This window comes from Arachis hypogaea, chromosome 6 (genome assembly GCF_003086295.3).
Source record: "Arachis hypogaea cultivar Tifrunner chromosome 6, arahy.Tifrunner.gnm2.J5K5, whole genome shotgun sequence".
NCBI classification, from domain to species: Eukaryota; Viridiplantae; Streptophyta; class Magnoliopsida; order Fabales; family Fabaceae; genus Arachis; species Arachis hypogaea.
The window spans coordinates 105,354,021-105,373,660 of NC_092041.1; the positions used below are offsets into that span (position 1 = coordinate 105,354,021).

At 34.5% G+C, this 19,640-nt stretch overlaps 1 protein-coding gene and 1 long non-coding RNA gene across 2 annotated transcripts; both read left to right on the top strand.

Moving 5' to 3' along the window:
- The first annotated feature begins 7,254 nt into the window (after positions 1–7,254).
- On the top strand, positions 7,255–15,449 carry LOC112697321 (metacaspase-1). Its single transcript, XM_025750448.3, has 5 exons — positions 7,255–7,859; positions 10,022–10,355; positions 12,593–12,713; positions 12,805–13,020; positions 15,198–15,449. Exons 1-5 carry the CDS (start codon positions 7,487–7,489, stop codon positions 15,255–15,257), a joined length of 1,104 nt encoding a protein of 367 aa, XP_025606233.1. The 5' UTR covers positions 7,255–7,486; the 3' UTR covers positions 15,258–15,449.
- A 107-nt stretch (positions 15,450–15,556) lies between these two features.
- On the top strand, positions 15,557–18,528 carry LOC140173508 (uncharacterized). Its single transcript, XR_011862615.1, has 2 exons — positions 15,557–16,412; positions 18,184–18,528. It is a non-coding gene; the product is annotated as an uncharacterized lncRNA (long non-coding RNA).
- The last annotated feature ends 1,112 nt before the right edge of the window (positions 18,529–19,640 follow it).

The following is a 19,640-nucleotide window of genomic DNA, read 5'->3' on the forward strand; positions in this document are numbered from 1 at the left end:
TAAAATAATCAAAATAATAAAACGACTCAAAGTATCATCCAAACAGCCTTCAAATACTAAAATCTCAATAAAACTCAAGAAATTTATATCTAAAATAATAAGAAAATAAAGAAAAGATGCTCACGCATCAGGGGCAAAGTCACTAGTAAAGAAAGTGTTACAAGTCGGCTTCTACTGGACGATCTTGAGACAATATGCGACCGACTTTGTCAAGAGATGCCCTCCTTGTCAACTACAAGCCAACTTTCATATGGCACCACCAGAAGAATTCATCAGCATCACCTTTCCTTGGTCCTTTGCAAAATGGGTATTAAACCTACTCGGGCCATTTTCACAAGCGCTCGGACAAGTGAAATATCTCATAGTAGGGATTGACTACTTCACTAAGTGGATTAAAGAAGAACCACTAGCATCCATCACAGCTCAAAGAAATAAAAAATTCCTTTACAAGATCATTGTTACAAGGTATGGAGTTCCACACTCCATTATCACAAATAATAGCACCCAGTTCACTGACTCAACATTCCGAAGCTTGGTGAAAAATATCAAAATAAAGCATCAATTCACCTCAGTAAAACACTCTCAAGCCAATAGACAAGTAGAAGCTGCAAATAAAGTTATATTGGCAGGACTTAAGAAAAGGTTACAAAGCACAAAAGAAGGCATGGGCTGAAGAGTTCCCACAAGTCTTGTGGGCATATCGGACAACTCTCTAATCTGCAATGAGAGAATCTACTTTCCAACTTGCCTACGCTGTTGAAGCCATGATCCTTGTAGAAGTATACGAAGAAAGTCCAAGGGTAAAATTCTACAAAGAATTCGACAATGTGCAAGCTAAAAAAGAAGAGCTCGACCTCCTTCTAGAAATTTGAAAACAAGCTCGAATAAGGGAGGAAGCGTTGAAACAAAGAATGGTTGTAAGGTACAACAAAAAATTCATAAGAAGAAACTTCACTGTATATGACCTCATCCTAATCCGAAATGACATCGGAGTACAGAATTCGGGGAAAGAAAAACTGACAGCCAATTGGAAAGGATCCTATAAGATCACTGAAGTCTTGGAAAAGAGTTACTATAAAGTGCCTGACCTTAGATGTATCGATCTACCCAAGTCGTGGCATGTATATAATATGAAGATGTATTGCAGCTAGAAAGCGAAATTTGCTCCCTGATGTACTCTTTTTTCCAACTTCATATTTTTTCTTTAAAAGGATTTTCTTGAAGGGAATTTTAACAAGGCATAAAAGTAGAGTTAAAAACTCTTGGTAGCAACTAGCAAAAAATCAAGTAAATCATTTCTTATTAATGATATCTTCTTTTTACTAAATTTTTTTACTATTTGCACCAACTTAAGCTCGATAAAACGTGAAAATCATGACCGACTTTTCGAAAGTCGACACGATAAAGCAACGAGATCCAAGACGGTGTATGAGTTATATAAGCAATCTACGAACAATTCAAACAAAATGAGTTAACACTATAAAAATAACTTGCAAAAATAACTTAGAAATATTAATCAAAAGGGGTTAGGCGAGTAAGTCTGCACCTGTTCTCTTTAACAACTCGCACAAGACGAGTTGATAAGAAAATACATGGGTAGCTTAGTATCATACAAATACTAGTACATATCATAAAATTTTATGAACATGTCTTTGTCAACTTCCAATGATCAAGAAATATAAAATAAGCTATCACTAACCTCACTTCGCACAAAACGAGTTGATCAAAGGGGTACAAGTTTAGCAAAATAACTTCAAATTGGAAATAAGATTGCAAAAGTGCAAGCAAAGCACAAAGCACTTAACTGACCTTAGTGGTCGGCACAACTGCAATTCCAAAACATTCGTATAAGTTATAAAAGCAAGTTCTTAAGTAGCTGGAAAATTAGAGCCACAATAAAACTTGCAAATATAACTTAACACCATAACACTTGTCATAGCATCATAAAAGACAAATGGAGAAAAAATAGTATAAGAAAAAGAGTAGTTTGAACCCAAGCACCCATAAAACTTAGCCACTACAATTCAAGAATAAAAGATAAAATTCAAATTAAGGTAAGGAGGCCTTTTTAGCAAATGGAGCTTTCTCTGGGGAGTTAGGCTGGGGAACCATTTTAAGCTCATTTTAAAGGATCTCACCAGAGCTAGTCGACCAGTCTTTTCAACATTAAGAGAAGAAAGAACTTGAGCAGCACCTGTGGAATCTGCGAAAACAATCCTCCCATCCATCACAACCTTATCAAGGTCGATGAGGGAGAGGTCAACCTCGGGCGCCAGAACTTGGAACTGAGCTTTCAAGTTTTCAGTCATCTCATCCATGCCTTGTACCACCGATAGCTCCAGCTCCTCATTCCTACTTTAACTTTTCAAGTTCTTTTTCTCTTTCAAGCCTTTTCCCAAAAGACTCGTCGATAACTCTCTTCAGACTTCTTCTGTAAGCCCTTTGCCATGGCGCAAGCTGCCTCAAAAGCTTCACCCTTTCATGAAGCTTAGCATCATCAAATGTTAAAGTCTCCTTCTCAACCTCCAGTTCTGACTTGGTCTCCTTTAAAGAAGCCAACTCCGTTAAAAGATCAGATAACTGCCTTTGAGTGGCATCAAGAGGGATTTCATGAAGTTTCTTCAACAAAGGTGTACACACCCCACTGTCTAGATTCCACCTCGGGCCAACACTCCAAATGTGTTTCCATAGACACATCATCCATGCCTATGGAACTTTGGGAAAGAATATACTCTTCACAGAACCCAATAGCATTATAACCCTGTTCGTAGGCACTCCCGAATTGTGAAGGATGAGTTTTTCTTTTTCGAGAGTCACTCGTGTCAGACTCTTTTAAAGGTTCTTTAAAGGGAGAACAGGAAGAACAATTCGGGGTATGAGCTCCTTGATAGGAGGAGGAAGAGATGTTAATTTTCCTATCTGAGAGGCAGAGGAATCTGACTTTGAAGGCGATGAAGTCCCACCTGACTTCTCAACCTCTTTCAATTGAACAAGTCAGGGAGATGCATTCTTCTTTGCTTTTTGTAACCTCTGCAAAGTGTCTGAGCCACTAGTCATTCTCGTTACAAAAAACAAAAAAATTACAACCCACAATTTATCAAATAAAATGGGATTGTCTACAAAAGTAAAAGGCTAGCTACCTAGTTCGGTACGGACATAGCTGGACTTGGCTACAAAAAATTTCTTTGTGTCAAGGTGAGAAGATCGACCCCAACACTCCTGAAATAGAGATATTACACATCCCTCCACTTCATTAAGATCATCAAGGTTAAATTTTACAACATTGGAGGGTTCTTCTCAGTATAGACAAAAACGAGGCTCATCTTTCTCATTATTGAAAAAGATTGGACTCCCTCCACAAGTTGAACTTTGAAAAAATAATTATTAAAGTCATGAAAAGAATCATCAAAAATGAAAAAAACTTTCCTATCTTGAATAGCTCGGAAAGAAGCCCAATATTGCTTCTTAGAGCTAAAAGATTTGGTAAGTTGAAAGTGGTAAAATAAAACCTTGAGAAATAAAGAAAGCTCAAGTTCCCGACTAACCAATTGATAAACTTTCATGAAACCACAGGAGATTGGATGGAGTTGAGACGGGACAACCCTACAAGTTTGAAGAATTTCTGCTCAAAGTCGTTGAAAGGAAGTGTCCCCTGAAGCCTGGTGAACAAACACTCGTACATATGCAAAAAATGGTTTTCTAAACTGTTAAGTCGGGAAAAACAAATCCTATCCTCAGGGTTGGGGGCTCTAATTCATACTTTTTCTCCTCCTCTTGGTCTCTACAAATTCTGTGTTGCAAGCAAAATTTCTCTATATACTCGTTATCAACTACGGAGATAGCAGACAAAACGGTACTATCTACCCAATATAAACTGAAAAAAACTCTAGAAGAAATGCTGAGAATTACTGAGAGAGACATAAAAATATACCTACAAAAAGGAAAAACAACTACGTTACTACGAATAATAACTCGGGTAATTAATACACAAGTTAGAAATCATCATCACAGCAAACGTCTACATCCTCAAATATTAAAATGGTGACAACATCTCCCATGTTCGCAAAATAAAAAATCATGTTATCATCAAAGACAACAAAAATACCATTTAGGGGCAAACACAAAATCCCAATTTAGGTCTCTTTAAAATTACTCCAAGAAAAATAAATTGTCACCATATAGCAACCATTATGATACCAGAACGAAGTAACATAAGAGAAAAAAAATTCACAAACAAACAACTACCACTACATTTTTCAGAAGCCACATCTTTGAAAGGAAGAAGAGCAAGAAAATGTCATTGAAAGAAATCATAATGGAGTCATAAAACCATCTACTAGCAATGTAAAAAATCCTAATAAAATGGGGTGCACCAATCATCAAGAAAAAATTGCTAACCTTTGACAATGAAGATGGAAGTTGCGTGCAAAAATCCTGGGAAAAAATTTGTAAGTAACAATGGCCAGGAAAATGAAAAAAATTCAAAGAAAACAAAAACTTGAAATGAAGATGGCTTTGCAAGGGAACGGAAACAGTTTTAGAGAAAGCTTTCAAGAAAAATAGAGAGACGAAAAAAGAAAGAAAAGAAAAAGGAACCGCCTTATATAAGTAGCAGGGGCAAAAAAGTAACTCCACCTTGCATTAAATGTTGTGCACAATTACCAATGTAACTGAAGAAGCGTGCAAACAGTTACAAAAGTGTAATGTTACATAATTTCAAAATCACGTCGAGTTTGCCGACCTGTTATGTAGGGAAATTCAATATGATTGATGCACGTAAAGCCTAAAGTGACTACGCAAGAACGACTTGACCAAAATGCTCAAGCCCGACTTAAAATCAATCGGTCTCAAGTAGGGATACTATTCATACCCTAATCCACAACTTAAAGGCATGCCTAAAAACAGACAAAGCCTAGTCACCAAAGTCAAATCTACTCTACCAACAGGGGCAAAGCTAAGATAAAATTTAGGGAGGGGCCAAAGTTTAAATTTTTTAAATGTAAAGAGACTAAAATTAAAATTTTAAGGGGCTAAACCAAAGTTTACACATAACTTATAAGAAAAAGTTGAAGTTTAAGGAGGGCCACTGCCCTCCTTTATGTATGAGTGGCTTTGCCCCTGCCTACCAATACGCCTGACCTCAGGAGGCCGACCTGGCATGCAGAACCTTAGTTGCATCTACAAATAAGGCCATATCTTTACATATGGAATCATAACAACTCTTAGATTTAAAAAAAAAAAAAGATAACTACCCATCAGAGTAGGATGAGAGGTTTCAGATGTGACCACTTGGTCACCACCCCAACTATATATATACCTCCTCCATCTCAAGTATTTTTTTAACACTAATCTACTAAAAATCTGTCTTTTGCTAATTTAAATATTGGAATTCTTTATAAGTATAATCTCCTTCTTAAGACATCGGATCCAACACTTAAAGAAGTCTAAATCTCACGTTTAGGTCCAATCCACTAATTTTCGGTAATCGACGCAATAATATTCTATCTTATTTTTAAAAATAATAATGAGAAGAGAGACACGTACGTAAATATTGATATCAAAATGTGTTAACATTTGACGGTAGAATGCAATGCATTCTAGAATCATGCAATGATAATAAAGTTAAAACCTTAAACTATTAAATGTATAGACCAAATATTACTCTCTATTAAAGAATATTTGTTAAAAATTTATTTTTTAAAATAACTACATATTTTGATATCATGCCCATATTGATGAATTTTGAAAATAATATCTTAAATTTAATTATGATAGTTGAATAATTGATATATATATATATATATATATATATATATATATATATATATATATATATATATATAATGTGTGTATTTTTTGTGTGATTATTATGCAATTTTTTTAGCAAATATGAATTGATTTGATATTTATTATTTAGGAGCAAAATTTATTTTTTTGTGAGTATCAATTTTATCATGTATCAAAGTCTTTTACTTTTGTCACGAAGGAGAAGATATTTTTTGTATTTTTCTTTAAATGAAATCAAAATAAAATTGACTTGCAAATCGAAATAACTGAATGCAAAGTTTGCTATAAATGTAAATAAAAGAAAATAATGAAAAATTCTGGAATGTAAAAATGACTAAATTTAAATTTGCAATAAAAGTAAATTGCTGAATTTTAAAATACAGAATTCAAAAGAACAATGAAAAAAATGATAGAAGGAATTCAACAGAAAATAAACTTGTTACAGACTCAAAAAGTCACTAGAGAAGTGAGTGTGCGAGAGTATTTTTTGAAGTGAAATTCTAACCCTTTATTATTTGGTCGCTCTTCTATTTATACACACCTTCGATCAATCATTTCTTGATACATAACCACATACAATTATCTCGTCAATAACCGTTTTCGCCAAAGACACTTCACTTTTTTCGGCATTAACCTCCTCTTCGACCATATCTTTTTAATATGCCACAGATACTGAAATCTTCAAACTCTTTAACGCTTTATATCTCTCTTTGATTAAATCTTCCTCGACGTCGACATCAAATAACATTGACACACCTCTGTCTTTGATCGAATCTTTCTTGTCGATATACAAAACGACAATATAATTTTCAGAGAGTACATAGCTGAATACTTGACCGCTCTCAAAGAAGTTCTAATTTGTACTTATAAGTTGATCGACAATGCAATATTTTTGGCATTTGTTAATAATCGAAGTCTAAAAACTTGTTGAGTACTGAGCTTATCAAAAAGTTTAATAATATCTTTGTCGAAAATATTATTTTTGATATAACAGTGATTTAGTATGTAGGCTAATTTTTCTTATATGAAAAAATAATTGGTATTTTTATTAAAAATAAAATTATTTGATGTAATTACATGTATGTAGATTTTGCAGGTAAATAATCAACACGCAAGTACGTGTCGTATCATTATTAAAATACGTATTGAACACGAGTCATTATCTTGACAACATACAAAATACGTGTTGAATACTTTTTTACACTTTCACAATATTATAATATATTTTAAATATTAATATTCAATTAAAATATTATCTTTATCTCCGTGGTAAAAATAATTTTTGTAGTCTGTATATGTATATGTATTAATATCACATGTTTGTTTACTAAAGGAATAAATTTAGAATAATTTTGTAACTTTAATTTTTTTCGAATCATTTTCTTAAAGATGAATACAAAACGCAAGGGAGTAAGAAAAAATATTCTAGAATCATCGTAAAAAGATGTAAAGTTACGGAAAAGACACAGAGAAAGTCAGAGATAAAGTTTTTCCCTTTCCAATCAAAATAAATGAAATTAGAAACCGTGTCCCACCCAGGCAACTAACCTGATCACAAACGCAGATCTTCACCTAAACTGCGCCGTCGGTAACAACCACTGATAAACGCACACGCTCTCCATCTTCTTTTCCCTTCTCCTTCACTTCCACCAAACTGAGAAAACACCATATTCCAATTCTACCCCTACCCAAGGCAATCATGTACAGCAACATGCTCGTCAACTGCTCTGGCTGCCACACGCCTCTGCAGTTGCCACCTGGCGCCACCTCAATCCGCTGCGCGTTGTGCCATGCCGTCACTCATATTGCCGACCCACGCGCCCTCCCGCACCAGCCACACTCATCGACCCACGCGCCTCCACCGCCGCCGCACACGGCCCCTTCCCCCTACAACCACGCACCGCCGGGCCCCCCGCCGAATGCTCACGGCCGCAAGAAGGCGGTGGTCGTCGGCATTTCGTACAAATACTCCCGGCACGAATTGAAGGGTTGCATCAACGACGCCAAGTGCATGAAATACCTTCTCATGAACAAGTTCAACTTCCCCGAATCTTGCATCATCATGCTCACCGGTAATTCCTCTGATCTTGTTTTCGTTGCTTATTCTTCGGTGAAATCAATTATTGCAGGAAGAAGTGGAATTGGGAATTTTGCTTGTAATTGCGATTTACTCAGTAATGTATGATTTTAGAGTTTTGATTTCTACTCTTATTCCATTTACAATTAATGAGTTACTTCATTCAAAGCCTAGGGAATATAGCAATTGTTTAATTAATTTCTCTATTGTTGCATCTGTCATCATTTACATTTAGTGTCACTTGTCTTCTTATCCTTTTGGCAAATCAAGGAGTCCCCAGTCTAGTGTCTTTGTTGACATATGCATTCCTCTCTTTGATAACTCATCATTCCCAATATGGGTCATGTAGGGTTTCTCTATTGTTTCCATTGAGGTGGAAACTCCCGTGCAGTGAAATTGATAGCTAAAACTTAAAATTCATTAGATGACAATTTAGTCAAATATATCAAATCAAGATAATCATTGACAATTGATGGATCACATAGTAGTGGGATAGGTGATCTCCTTCCACAATAGATCGTTTGTTTGGAAAGCTTTTAGTGTGAGAAAAGAATTCTAATTCTATTAAGAAATTACTTCTAACTCTATTTCAAACTCAAGTCTATGGTTTGAAACAACTTATTGTATTGATAAATGAATTCTGTGTTTTGATGTCTTTATCCATAATTCTGTGGTAACATCCAACAACGGTAGACAAACACGAATTTAACTCCTCTAAAGTGGGGAGATTGGTAAAGTGATAAAGTGAGGGGTTAATCACCATTGAATTGTAATTCCCATCATATCTGAACCCCACAATCGTAATTTAAGAGTGATTAACCTCACACTTTATCGCTTTATCGACTCCCTCACTTTAGAGGAGCTTGATCCGACAAACACAGCAGATAAACATTGTTGCTGGGTGAAGAAATAAGTTGCAGCTTCCACAATTAACATCAAACAAACTAGATAAACCCATCTTTTAAGTAAAATCAACATGTGCCTGTATTTTTAACCTAAAATTAATTAAAAACCCCTCAAAAATAATGGGAAAAAGGAAGAAAGAATGAGAAAGGCCTTGAATGAGATGGTGTTATTGAATTTTGGAAGGTTCTGTTATGTGATGAAAAGTAAAGGGATTGGACATAGAATTTGGGTGGTTGAGCAAGGAGGTTTTTAACCTATTGGGACAAGAACATGAAGGCAATGGTGGAAAAGAGGCAGATGCAGCAACCAAAATAGTTTTTTAATACAATTAATATTACAATTTTTTCTCTTTTCTAAAAATTATATCATTATTAGGGTTAAAGATGTAAACAGCAAATCCTTGTCCACTAGGTGGGGTTGGTTACATGCATCAAAAGCAGGTTAGCATAAAATCTAAAAGTAGGATAGACAAATTTGAAGTTGTATCAAGGTGGGATAAAATTTAACACCTTGATGAATCATTCATTAAGTTAGAACAACTTCTCACCACTGATATTTTGGAATTTTCATGAGGTGCGGCTACTCAAGATAAATGTTTTTCCTTGCTGCATGGCCATTCTGTTAGTGTGTACATGTACATCCAGTTCAATATTTAAGATACTCATTTTTGTTCATAATTAATTTAAACAATGTGTTGTAAGTTTTAGAAATTATCATCATATCATATTTGTCATGCCTAAAATATATCCAACACCATATACAATTATCAATAAAACTTACAAGTTAAAAGCATCTTCGAAGAAATATATGAAAATGGTTAGATGCATTGTAAGGTTTTCAAAATAGGAAATGTGGTGACATTTCACTAGAACACAGGAATTTGGTTTCTAAAACCTTCTAACATTATTTAAAAATATTTTTCACAGTTCCTCACTCATTTGGATGAGGATACTTTTCATCATACTAAACTAAGGACTGATTACAATCCGTCAAGAAACAAACCAGCTGCTAATTTATAGTCTAATTACTTTCCATTAACCAGCAGCCCTCTTAAACACAACTGCACATAACATTTTTATACTTTTAAGTTCATTCTCATGTTAGTAAATGTATTATAAGAATTGATAGAACTCATATTATTGATTAAATCTCAGTAATTTCCAGGCTTCATTTTCCCTTGCCACCTTAATTAATTTTTTTGTCAAGCTGCTTAACTTTTACATTATTTTGAATTTTAACATCAAAATGCAGAAGAAGAAGATCCTTATGGCCCAAAATTTCCTAATAAGCACAACATGAGGATGGCTATGTTTTGGCTTGTACAAGGATGTCAACCGGGAGACTCGCTGGTTTTTCATTATTCGGGTCATGGGTCACAACAAAGGAACTATAGTGGTGATGAAGCTGATGGATATGATGAAACATTATGTCCCCTTGACTTTGAAACACAGGGCATGATTGTAGATGACGAGATTAATGCAACAATTGTCAGACCTCTACTACCTGGGGTTAGGCTGCATGCACTAATTGATGCTTGCCACAGTGGCACTGTTCTGGATTTGCCATTTCTTTGCAGAATGGACAGGTTATCTTCTTTACATAGTAAATATTTTGTATTTACTTCCCAGTTGCATGGTTTGGTTGTTATGAATTGACTATGGGATTATGATTGTTAGAAAATCTTTTGATAAAACTTAAAAGAAAAGTATTTGCCAAAATCTCTTTTAGATATTCAATAATTCTGCCAGCAATGATCAATAACCAATATCTTTTTGTGGATGCATCTTTTTGTTGTTGTCAACTCATACATCCATTTTTTTAATTTAAATAATAAGTTCATTTTGTCTAAGTGAGCCTACGATGTCTTGTAAATTTTACCAACCCTCTTATCTAATAAGTAAATGAAATGCAAGAAAATGCTAGATGAATTGAAGAGGAGCTCACCTTGATATATCTTTGCTAGAGCAAACAAGACATGCTTCATTATGCAAACTGTAGAGAAATTAAACTCATTTGTTGCACTAAGAAGCTATAGGAAATAGTAATTGAGAGCATATTAATGTAAGATATCTCGTATCAGAACCGATTTTATTTTGTTAGGAGAGGTCAACATTTAAGCCTATGTTGCGATTGCAAAGTGTGAATGCAAAGATACGAAATGACATGTGATTGAGCTTCTTTCATCTTGGAAAAACCATATGAGGATACTCCAAGTAGTAACAGGATAACCATAGAAAAGGAATATGTAAGAAAAGGGAATGACAAGTAACGTGTTTACTCAGTCATTTTGCATTTTTCCTATCAGGTCTGTATCAAGGGTTGATTGAATCCGCACCTTTTTAGTTTGAAAACCCAAAGCCAATGGCTCAGTGCTTGCTTTTTGGAAATGTTGCAAACTTGCAATCCTTGCTGAGTCTAGAAGAGTATATGATAGCATTTATTAGGCTAACCCTGCTCCATATGGAGTTAATAACCGTGGCTTAACTGATAAGATTCAAGCTAGTTGAATGAAATGGAAGATATGCTATAGGCATGCTTTGGATAGGTTATTAACGCCAATGGTTATCAAACTCATGGGAATAAGATGAGTGGATACCAAATTAGGAGTTCAGAGCAGGAAATATTGTAAACCTGGGAAGTTGGAGCTTCAATTACTGAGGTTAATTGAGGAAAACTTTACATAATTTGGTTTGGCTAAGTGTAAAGAAATTGAATAGATAAGATTTAATAATTATGTCCATTGATGTACCAAGTGTGTGTGTGTGTGTGTTTGATATTAAAAAAAATGCAACCTTTGGTGAAGGAGTCTTTTGATGAAGGAAATTAGGATATATGTTTGTTTTGCCTTTGTTTTGGTATTTTTATGTTTAGTGCTTTCAAAAGAACTAGGGTCTTTCTTTTATTTATATATATTGGATTTGTGCAGTCTAGAGAGGTATTTCTTCGAAAGCTAAAGCAGAAGTAGAAATAGAAAAATATTTTGTATTTGGATATATGATATATCTATAAAAGTACATTTAATTAGAATCATAAACATTTAAGTATTTGGATATGACAAATATCTAAAGTATTTTTTAATATAAAATTACTATTATGGGGCATGAGGAAAAAAACTATTTACATAACATGGTATTTTTGAAAACTTAAAAGGTGTAATTATTTTATTATATATCTACTTATTGGAATAAAATACAATAATTGCTTAAATTTTTGCTGTTATATACTAGCTATGTTATCTTTTTAAATGATGTCTTAGTTAAAAATATTTTATTTTAATAGTAAAATGTAATATATATATATATATATATATATAACACGTTTTCTCGATGTATTAATACATTTTTTTATTTTGAAATTAAATTAAATTTTTAGATCTAACAAATAATACTCACTATAATTTAATCTCCTTTTTAGGATAATGCAATAAAAAAATCTCATAAGAAGTATAGTGGTTAGGCTTTTATATTTTCTGCATCGATATATTTGTCCTTTTAAAAATATGTGGAGATAAATTGGTAATCTTAATCTTTTCAGATTTCTCTCTCTTCAATTTCTTCTACTTCTGGTAGAAAAAGGTCCCTACCTTCTTTTCAGAAAGTGCAAGAAAAATTGTTTATTTTCTGCCTCTGTTGTTTTTTTTTTTTTTTTTTTTTTTGAAGCACAAAAGTAACTCAACAAAAAATAAGTATTTATTTTTGAAAAAAAAGGGGTACTTTTGTCCTAGAATCAGAAAGAAACTAGCCCATTGAATAATCTTTACGGTAGAATATATGGCAGGACCATCGCCCTAGTATTCACTCTGTTTCTGGCTTCTTTGTATAGGAGTGGACGGTATGTATGGGAGGACCATCGCCCTAGGTCAGGTACATGGAAAGGATCAGCTGGTGGAGAAGTTATCTCCTTTAGTGGATGCGATGATCATCAAACTTCCGCTGATACATCTGTAAGTCTCAAAAAATTACATTGATGTGTCCAAGATTGTTACAGTTCTACCTGAGATAGCTTATCTCTTCTATCACTAATCCTGTAAACAGGCACTTTCAAAGATTACATCAACTGGGGCCATGACGTTTTGTTTCATCCAAGCCATTGAGCGTGGTCATGGGACTACATACGGAAGCATTCTGAATGCAATGCGCACTGCCATCAGAAATGTTGGCAATGATGGTGATGTTATAGGTGGTGGTGTAGTTACCTCTCTCCTCTCCATGCTATTGACTGGAGGCAGCGGTATTGGTGGACTAAGACAGGTATGCTTGGGCAGCTTAATTTGAAATTCGTATGTTTAATTTGAAGAATGTTATACGGATTATTTTTATATACACCTCTATTATACATCTATTTTTTGTATTAAAATTGATTGATAAGATGTGAAAGAAAATACAAAGTTTGCCATAAAACAAAGTGTACAAAGGATGTGTACACAAAAAGTAGTGCAAATACCATTTTTAGGTCACTTTTCAGATTAGGCAAATAGAGCCCTTTCTTCTTATCACCTATGAAGTATGGACACTAGCATAACAGATAAAGAAAGATGGCATATATATAAAATATGAAGTATAAATTTTTTAAATGTTTTGAATATTTTTAATTATTTAAAGATTTTTTTATCATTTTTATATTAATAATTAATATTACATAATATTTCTAAACTCATTTCAAAAATATATAACAAGAATAGGATTAGACATGCCGACACGTAATCATATTTGAGTGTGTCTAAGTGTGTTCGGAGAAGTATTTTTTTTTTTAATTCAAAACACAGTTAGATAAGGATGACATACATGACAGATGAGTATCAAAGTGTCCAAAATGTGTCTAACATGCAGACATAACAACTCAATGAAGTGTTCCTTCTTCATAGCTTATCACTTTTTTTCTTGGTCCTTTGGTTTTATACCAATTTGATCCCAAATGACTTTTTATGCATAACAAATGAAGAATGATGTTTTGTCACAAATAGTGTTACATGGTCTGAATTTTAACGTGATACACATTGTATAACTTAATCAGTTAATTGTTGTTGATTATGTATGTGTTAAGAGAGTTACTGTGAAGGAAATTGGTAGATGATTTAATTTCATTCCCTATCTTCAATATATATTTTAAAACATATTGAAATAGGGAATGGCATTAAAGAAAGATAAAATGCATTTTGGTTCCTAAATATACTTAGAGTTATTATGAAACATGAATTCTTTGTGAAACTGAAGTTAAAATCATTTTATCAAAAGCTACTCTTTTAAGCTTCTAATAAAATTTTGAAAACATTTCTTTTTGGTTGTTATTATTTTTTAAAGAGTTATCCAAATATGTTAGAATCCTAAAATAATTGATAAAACCAATGGGCCATTCGTCCCTAAAAGCTTGTTGACATTAAATAAGCTACTAAAAGTTTAAATGTGATATCAAACATGTATTCAGAAAGTTAAAATTTGATATCATATTGATTGGTAAAAGATGCATGCGATATTTGTCCAATATTTTGGTTCTCAATAAAGTATGAGCATTCAGGAAATTATTTAATGTCATGCATTTTGAAGGGACCAAACTATTTAATTTTTAGGGATCTATTTGTTGTCAAACATTCAAAGAATAATGTAAATACTTTTATATACTTGTTCCTTGTCAAAATCTTCCGAGGACTAAGTGAATCTGAGTTACATATTTGTTTGTTTGTTTGGTCTTTTGGTCAGATAAAAGTAAGGGGGGGCCCAAAATCCCTACCTGCCATAATTTTCAAAATTTATTACAGAATTGTCACTTCTTTTAATTATATATCAATTTATCGATATGCCATTTTTGTTATGTAGCAATATTTATTACTTTTGTGTTGGCATGGAGGTATTATGGGAAATGCACCTCCACATCAGCATTAAAAGAAATAAAATTTTCCACGATGTCAAAATAGTGACTTTTTGATAAATAATTTAAAAATAATGGCAATTTAGTAAAAACTTTTTAAGAAATATGGCTATTTAGGGATTTCAACTTGGTGAAATTTAGGTTTGTTTGGTTTAGAAAACTGTTTTCGATGTTCATTTTCAATGTTCTCTATTTTTAGATTTTAATAAAGAAAGAAGAGAAAATTGTTAAAGCAATAAAATCATGATGAAAACTCACATGCAAAGTTAATAGTTGAGAATCATTAGAGAACAATTTCGTCGAACTATTCAAATTATCTTACAGTTCTCAACTATAAACTTTACGTGAAGACAATTGCATGTGAATTTTCATCTTAAATCATATCTATGTTTTTACTCTTTACTTCACAATATTAAAAATGAAAACACATACCAAACATTTCCTTATTTTCTCAAATTTTGTTGGCAATTTTTACTAGTTAGTATCTATCTGTGTATTGAGATGCTCGTATAGTTGAACTGACTCCTCTTTATTACTTTTCTTTTGCCTTTTCTTTCAACAGGAACCACAGCTGACAGCTTGTGAAGCGTTCGATGTGTATACAAAACCATTCCATTTATGATATTTGGAGTTCTATATACAATTCTTTTGGCACTGCCCTTAACCCTTGTACATGAGTATATTAATAATTAGAATGATAAACGATAGTGTTATAAGGAAGTTCATATTTTACATATAGGATGTATTTTACTGAATTTACATATGCCCTTGTGAATTTGATCCTGATCTAAGCTTATTGTTGAGTTGCTGCAAATCCTGGATTTCATGTCTACATTTATATATATATATATATATATATATATATATATATATATATATATATATATATATATCTTGTGTGACTAGAGTAATAGTTTGTAATGAGGGTGAGATGAATCTAGATTATTGGATTTTATTAGAATAGTAGTCAATAGCAGAGAGAGAAATGTTATACGTACCATTTCTAATATTAAAAGTGATTGATCGAAAAGTCAGAAAAGATAAGAAGCTTGTGTTTTATACTATAGAAGAAAGTGTACATGGAATGAATTGAGAAGAGTGAAGCAGGAAGTTGATGTCCCCATGCTATTAGGGGGGAATTTTAATGAAATTACTAATGAGCATGCAAGGAGGGGTTGTAGTTCGTTGTCTATAAGCAGTAGATTATTTAAGGTATGGAACTTGTGGATTTGGAGTTGAGCGATCGAAAATATTCATGGTATGATGGTAGATCCTACAGCAGAATAGACTGGGTCTTTGTTGATAGTGAATGAGTAAATACGAGAATTTAAATTTAAAAGGGTTAAATCGCTCCCTAGCTGACCATTGTGCCTTGCTGGTGTGTTTGGGTGAGATCGACTAGAGCCCCTAAACCATTCAGAACCTTAGAAGCTTGGCTGTCTCATGTGAACTTAAAATGTGGTGAAGGAGGAAGGGGCAAGGTTGGGCAACAAATCGGTGGTGGAAAAGTTGAAAGAGTTGAAGGCGCTACTACGGAGTACGGAGTTCGAATAAGGGGAAGTATGGGGTGATATATCATAAAATTATGGAGGTGGAAAAGGAAATTAATGGGTCATGCTTATGAGTGTTTGCTGGCGAGAGGTTGGGCTCTCCAAATCCTAGCTGAGAAGTGGTGTGAGAGAAAGGCATCATACTGGCAGCAGCTCATAACATGTATAGAAATACGAAGTCTTTCCATGCGATAACCAAGACAAGGAAAAGAATAAATGGTAAAAAGGTAAATTTTGATGAAAAAGAGAGTTTGGAATTGTTTTTTATTGTTTTGGTTGGTTTGAGATATGATAGTTGGGAAAATTGGTCATTTGGAAATTTTTGGTAAAAATAGATTTTCGGTGAATTTTGTTCGATCATAACTTTTGCCTCAGTTTTCAAAACTAATTGAATTTATTTAGAATTAAAGATCTTTGAAAACCCTTTAAATTGATATAAAGTTTGCAAAATTTGGAATTTTGTAGAGGAAGTTATGATCATTCAAAGTTGGTGTTAAAAATATGAAATTCTGCAAGGTTACAGAATTTCATTATTTCTGATATGTGCGGGCGCACACCCTTGTGTGGACGCACAACCTACAAGAATTTTGATCTGTGCGGACGCACACACCTGTGCGCACGCACAGGCAGGGAAGTGCGTTCTGTTTGCAGCGCTAGCACAGCTTGTGCGCACGCATATCTAAGGAAGAATTTCAACCTCTGCGGACGCACAGGCTTGTGCGGACACACACGTTAAGGCCATTCTGTTAAGGGTGCTAGCACAAGTTGTGTGAGTGAACAGATTCTGTAAGTTTTGCCCGTGTGCGTACGCACACCTTTTAAAATTTCCGGGATGTGCGCACGCACAGACCCCTATGCGGCCGCACACGTCCTGTTTCTCAAATTTACTTGTTTTCAACTATTTTACCTTTCCAACAAGGTTGTAAGCTTCTATAACACCATTTTAAGACTTTTGGGCCTAGTTTTGAGTATTAGAACAGGGGATATAACTTAAGGGTTCTAGTATATGATTTTATAATAAATTAGAAAATGGAGGCCTAAGTTTCTGGCGTGCTGAGAATGGCTTGACGTTAGGTGAAGGATGCTTAATATATGAGATGAGGAATGATGAACTTTTGATATTTGAAAACTGAGTTATGAATGGACAGTGGTTGAGATGAGTCGGGGACTCGGATTGAGATGATGGATCTCTGTATATTGGAAATGCTTTTTGAAAACCACTTAAATAATGTTTTTACTGAGATTATGAGACGCTATGCGCCCGGCAGGGACGGTGGTTAATCCCGCCTGTCGAGGTAGCGGCGGTGGCGTAAGGACGGTGGTTAATCCCGCTTACGTTGAGATGTGAGGTCTGAGGCAAGAGTATCCCGCTCGCATCACTTCGGATCTATAGAGCGTGCAGGCGCCGGTACCTGGACAGTGATCCGGGCACTATATCTCGGGAGTTCCCATATGAGAAATCCGAAGGGCGACGTCTCTATGGAGATGTGTCGGGTTGGCAGTTGAACCGACAATGTGATATCACAGCCAGTAGGGCATGCATTCATCATATGCATTTTCTATCTATTTGTATGCTTTGTTTGCTTGTAATGGCTTGCCTAATTGAATAACATGCTTACTTGCTATCTGAATTAATTGCCTTATATGCTTCTACTTGTGCTTTACTTGTATTGTATATTACCTGTGTTTTCTACTGGGATTGAGGAGGTTCGGAAGGTGGTGGCGATGGGATCGCATGGAGAATCGGTTGGCGAAGGCTGTGAGACAGCGGTGTTTGGTTAGAGTAGAAATCCCCTAAGATAGATTACCTGGTTATTTAAGTCAATGTGGGTATATTAATGCTTATCTGTTTTAGAATACTTTAAGCTTGAATCTTGTGATGGATATGGAGCTTAGGATTGCCTTTGGCGTCCCGGGGTCTTATATCCTACATCACTGGGCACTTTACCATACTGAGAACCTCCGATTCTCATACCATATTTTTATTGTATTTTTCAGATGCAGGTCGCAACCCACAGTGAGTTGCTTTGGATGGTGACAGAAGCGGAGGACCTTGGATTCTTTTGGAGTCTTTTGTTTATTTTGTTTATTTTGTTTATACATCTCTCACTTTTGTATTTGGTCTTTGCCTAGAGGCTTGTATATGAGAGAACAAAACTTGTATAAGTTGTTTTCAAACTGTCAGGTTTCTGTAGGGTCTGTATATGGCTAGCCAGCTTAAACTCCGTGAGCCGTGGCTAATTCCTTATGATATTACACTATTATACTATTATCTTGCTTATATCGCATCAGTTCTTGTACCTTCAGATAGTAGATTCGTTAGTATGTTTTGCGCTTTTGAAATCCTATTTCGAGTTATATCTTTCATCGGACTTCTAGATTATACTATTCTTTATATATATATATGAGCTTAGAACTGTTGTAATCTCTTATTAACCTTTGCTTTACGACGCGAGTTAAGGCTTAGGCTAATTAGGGTGTTACAACAGGCACTTACAAAACAAAACAAAAATCATAGACTTTCTATCTGCTATTGAAATTATCGGAGATAATTTGCAAATACAACTCCAAAGATAAATACAAGAGCCATTTATTGGAGATAATTTGCAAATACAACCCCAAAGACAAACACAAGAGCCATCAATGGATAACTAAAACCCCTAATACACTTAATATCTCTAGAATTTTTCATCTGCAACTCTAAACCAGAAACTCTGTCCTCTAGTTTAGTCACTTTCTCCTCCATCAAAATAGCTGCACCCAGCAAGTGATTTTGCTTTGGATTCTGACCTTGGAGACTGTCATCATTTATTTGCTCCTCTTCAAACAGTGAAACATATTCATCCAGCCATAGAAAATATTTGTAATGAGAGTCTGCAGTCTACACAGTAAAAAATGAAAAAACTAGAATTGTAATGAAGATATGCTTGCTACAAATCTTAACAAGAATAAGAACATAACTAATTATTTCTTACGTTGAAATATGGGCATCCAAAGAATAACCTATTAGGGTTCGACTGTGTTGACGACATGAAAAGAATTGCATGAATCCCACAATTGCATTTTGGGACAACGAATCTTTTCTTCTTTCTCGCTTCAGCACTGCCAACGGACAGATAGGTCCCTGTCCATTTCACCTAGCCACGTAGACTTCCATCTTCCATGTAAGTTTTCGCTACCACCCAAGCCATCCATGTCATCCACTTGCCTATACACGTCAACAATTTCCGTCAAGTTTTCGCTATGAAAGTGACTGGAGGATTGCATTGGCAGACAAAGCACAGGATCAGAGACAAAAATAGATCGTGTTTTTTGTTAAGAATCGCGTTGTCATTCGAAAAAATGGCAAGGACCAACCAAGATGATACTTTACTCAAATGTTAATGGCCTTCGGGAGGTAACGACCCTTACGCATACATTCTTATAATAAACGTCATTTTGACGCAAATATTTTG

Excerpts from the sequence above, each read along its gene's own strand:
- LOC112697321 (XM_025750448.3), top strand. The coding sequence starts at position 7,487 with ATGTACAGCAACATGCTCGTCAACTGCTCTGGCTGCCACACGCCTCTG. Across the intron at positions 7,860-10,021 it reads TTGCATCATCATGCTCACCG|AAGAAGAAGATCCTTATGGC; the intron begins GTAATTCCTCTG and ends ATCAAAATGCAG. Across the intron at positions 13,021-15,197 it reads GTATTGGTGGACTAAGACAG|GAACCACAGCTGACAGCTTG; the intron begins GTATGCTTGGGC and ends TTCTTTCAACAG.